The following is a 4,393-nucleotide window of genomic DNA, read 5'->3' as shown; positions in this document are numbered from 1 at the left end:
CACAAACAGTGAAAGACAGACACTTTAGACATTCAAACCAACAAAGACAAATACTTGGACTTGCAAACACCAACCCAGATATGCAAACAAATAGAATCAGACACACAAACAAAGAAAGACAGACACTTTAGACATTCAATTCAACAATGAAAAATTCTTGGACATGGAAACACCAACCCAGACATGCAAACAAATAGAATCAGACACACAAACAGAGAAAGACAGACACTTTAGACATTCAAACCAACAAAGAAAAATTCTTAGACTTGCAAACACCAGCCTAGACATGCAAACAAATAGAATCAGACTCACAAACAGAGAAAGACTGACAGTTTAGACATTCAAATCAACAAAGACAAATAGTTGGACTTGTAAACACCAACCCAGACATGCAAACAAATAGAATCAGACACTCAAACAGAGAAAGACAGACACTTTAGACATTCAAACCAACAAAGGAAAATTCTTGGAATTGCAAACACCAACCCAGACATGCAAACAAAAAGAATCAGACACCTAAACAGAGAAATACAGACACTTTAGACATTCAAACCAACAAAGACAAATTCTTGGACTTGCAAACAACAACCCAGACATGCAAACAAATAGATTCAGACAAACAAACAGATAAAGACAGACACTATAGAAATTCAAACCAACAAAGAAAAATTCTTTGACTTGCAAACATCAACCCAGACATGCAAACAAATAGAATCAAACACCCAAACAGAGAAAAAGAGACACTTTTGATATTCAAACCAACAAAGACAAATTCTTGGAGTTGCAAACACCAACCCAGACATGCAAACAAATAGAATCAGACACACAAACCGAGAATGACAGACACTTTAGACATTCAAACCAACAAAGACAAATTCTTGAACTTGCAAACATAAACCCAGACATGCAAACAAATAGAATCAAAATTATTAAAAATGTGGGGGCCCGGGGCTCACATCTTTTTAATACTTTTTTTTAGTTTATTTGTGTAGCATCCCGCTGAGCTCCCTTGCTTATTAGTTTAAGTGTTGTTTTGTTATGTGCTTATATTTAGTGCTGCTTTGCTTTGCTCTGCTTGTCTGCTTATATTGTTGTATTTACAGGTGCTTGGGTCCCATTAAAGAGCTAAATCAACTCGAATATTACGAATTCTACATGGTGTCAGAAGTGGGATATTGAACAGCAAACATGGATGGAGTAACCCCTCCAGCAATCAACTGGGAATCTGAAAATCTTGATGAAGAATGGTCGAAGTTTGAAGAACATGCAAGACTTATGTTTCTAGGCCCTCTCTCTGGTAAATCAGAGGAGATTCAGTGTGCCTATCTACTCATATGGATTGGCGAAAAAGGAAGAGACATTTTCAAAACTTTCGACATTGAAGCGGATGATGCAAATAAAATCGAGCCTTACCTTTCGAAATTTCGTGAATATGCTGCTCCAAAGAAGAACAAAGTGTTTGCCAGATATATCTTCCAGAAACGTGACCAGCGTGATGGAGAGACACTTGAGAAATACATCAAAGAACTGAAGTTATTAGTCAAGCCATGTGAATACCATGATCCAAAAGAAATGACCAGAGATAAAATCGTCTGTGGCATCAGAAATCCAAGAATACGAGAGAAACTTTTAGCTGAAGGCAACAGCTTAACACTGGAGAGAGCAGTAGAAGTTTGTAGGATCTATGAAACGACCCAAGCACAGCTGAAGTCATTCGACAACAATTCCCACCATCCCCCGATCAAACAGGAAGTGGATGTAGTATACCGGAAACAACCGAAACCAGCAGACGCGAGATCAAGATCGAGAGGCACAGAGTGCTACTTCTGTGGAGGAATCTATGGCCCCGGACACAGCTGTCCTGCCAAAGGGAAAACATGCTCAAAGTGCAGAAAGTTAAACCACTTCGCAAAAGTATGCCGCAGCAAAGTTGTGAATGCCATCGAAAATGACGAACGGAGCCGAATAGCAGAAACTGCTGAAGAGGATGAAATACTGCTATACTTCGTACAGCAAGATGGGAGTAAGGATGAGGCGTTTGTTCCACTGAAGATCAACAATCAGACTACTGTCAGCTTCAAAATCGATACTGGGGCTCAGGCAAACATCATACCACAACACTACTTCGATCTCCTTGCCCCAAAACCACTTATACAGCCAACAAAGCAAAAACTCACCAGCTACTGTGGCTCAACCATCTCAACAGTTGGAACCTGCTTCCGATCATGCAGCTACAATGAAACCTGTGAACAGAAATATAGGTTTTTCATAGTCGGAGAAAATTCAGTTCCTATCCTAGGATTCAAGTCTGGCAAAAATATGAGCCTGGTGAAACTCGTCCTTAATATAGACGCCTCAGATGACGGCAAGTCGACGCCAGATCTGAAGCCACTCCTCGATCAATACAAAGAGTTGTTCTCTGGCATCGGGAAAATACAAGGCGAGTGCGAGATTCACCTCAAGGAAGGATTTATGCCGACAGCATATCCCGCCAGAAAAGTGCCTATCGCGATGCGTGAGAAATTGAAACAAGAGCTGGACAGACTGGAAAGTTTGGGGATAATAGGAAAGGTGGAAGAGTCTACAGAGTGGGTCAACTAGATGGTGCTAGTTGAAAAGAAGGATGGAGGCGTGAGACTTTATATCGATCCAGTAGACCTCAACAAGGCCATCAAGCGCCCTCATTACCCGATCCCGACTTTCGAAGACGCCATTGCCGATCTGAGTGGTGCAAAATATTTCTCAAAGCTTGATGCCACCTCGGGGTACTGGTCGCTTGTGCTCTCAAAAGCAGCTTCAGACCTCACAACATTTAATACAATCTACGGCAGATACCGTTGGAAGAGATATCCCTTCGGGTTGATATCTGCCCAGGACGAGTTCCAGTGGAAGATGGAAGAGATATTTCAAGGTTTTAAAGGACTTAAAATACTCGTAGATGACCTACTTATCTATGGAGCCACCCAAGAAGAGCACGACAGGAGACTTTCAGACTTGCTTGAAAGAGCTAAACAAAAGGGTGTGAAATTCAACAAATCAAAGTGCCAGATTACAGTCCAGTCAGTCTGCTACTTTGGTCACATCATCAGCAACGCTGGCATTAAACCAGACCCCGAGAAACTCCGCGCTATCAACGAGATGCCTACCCCAAAATCGAAGGAGGAGCTGCAGACACTCCTTGGAATGCTGAACTTTCTCTCAAGGTACATCCCAAACCTGGCGACACAGAACCGACCATTAAGGGATCTGATTAAAGCTAACAAGTTCAAATGGAAAGAGCTCCACACTACATGTCTCAACCAGCACAAAGAGTCCATAGTAACCAACCTGGCTTTCTTCGACAGCTCCAGCCCAACCCTTGACCTCGAAGTTGACGCCTCGAAACATGGACTAGGAGCACGAATATCCGCGAGCGGCAAATTCTTCGCTTACGCATCAAGATCGCTGAGTAAATCCGAACAGAACTACTTACAGCTGGAGAAAGAACTCTTTGCCATAGTCTATGGCTGCCGTCATTACCTCCACTACCTATACGGAAGGAAAGTACAGGTCATCACAGATCATCGACCACTCGAATCCATATTAATGAAACCCCTCCATACAGCACCACCAAGGATTGAATGCCTGATGATGTATATACAGCCATATGACTTGACTTTCAAGTACTGGGCTGGTAAGGAAATCCCTGTCACAGGTGCACTCTCAAGACTACACATTCCAGACATTGACGAAGAATTACACAAAGATATCGAAATCTTTGTACATTTGTTTGTAAAATCCATACCCGCCACGGGCAGCAGACTTGAGGAAATAAAACAGGGGACCTTGACAGATCACAAACTCCAAGCGCTGAAGATTGTCATCTTGGAGGGATGGCCCGACGACAGGAGACGATGCCCGAACACCATAGTCCAGTACTGGAGTATTCGCCAAGATCTCTCAACGCACGACGATCTGATCTTCAAAGGTTCGAGAATCGTCATTCCTACCACTCTACGAGATGACGTCTTAAAGGGACTACATTCCGCACATTCCGCTTGGGCACAGAAAAAATCAAGCAAAGAGCCCGAATGATCGTTTAGTGGCCAGGTATCGGAAAAGACATTGAAACGTTTTTCCGAAGATGCGATGCCTGCACTCACACGATGTCGAACAATCAAAAAGAGCCAATGATTCCCATGCCGATCCCGTCACTACCATGGCAGCACGTGGGATGCGATTTGTTCGAATGGAATGGGAAGCAGTATGCAATAACGGTCGACTATTACAGCCACTATTTCGAGGTGGACAACCTAGCCTCCACCACCACTTCTCAAGTGGTCACAAAACTCAATGGCCACTTTGCTCGCCATGGAAAACCAGCCATTCTCACATCTGATAACGAGCCGCAGTT

General features: G+C 43.1%; 1 protein-coding gene across 1 annotated transcript; it reads left to right on the top strand.

Moving 5' to 3' along the window:
• Window positions 1-1,188: 1,188 nt before the first annotated feature.
• LOC148952341 (uncharacterized) lies at window positions 1,189-2,601 on the top strand. Its single transcript, XM_089089181.1, has one exon. The coding sequence runs from the start codon at window positions 1,189-1,191 to the stop codon at window positions 2,599-2,601; it is 1,413 nt and encodes a 470-aa protein (XP_088945307.1).
• Window positions 2,602-4,393: the final 1,792 nt, after the last annotated feature.

The sequence above is a fragment of the Artemia sp. Qi Xiang Cuo genome, chromosome 5 (assembly GCF_049724085.1).
Source record: "Artemia sp. Qi Xiang Cuo chromosome 5, ASM4972408v1, whole genome shotgun sequence".
NCBI classification, from domain to species: Eukaryota; Metazoa; Arthropoda; class Branchiopoda; order Anostraca; family Artemiidae; genus Artemia; species Artemia sp. Qi Xiang Cuo.
This window is presented reverse-complemented; position numbering and strand designations above follow the sequence as displayed.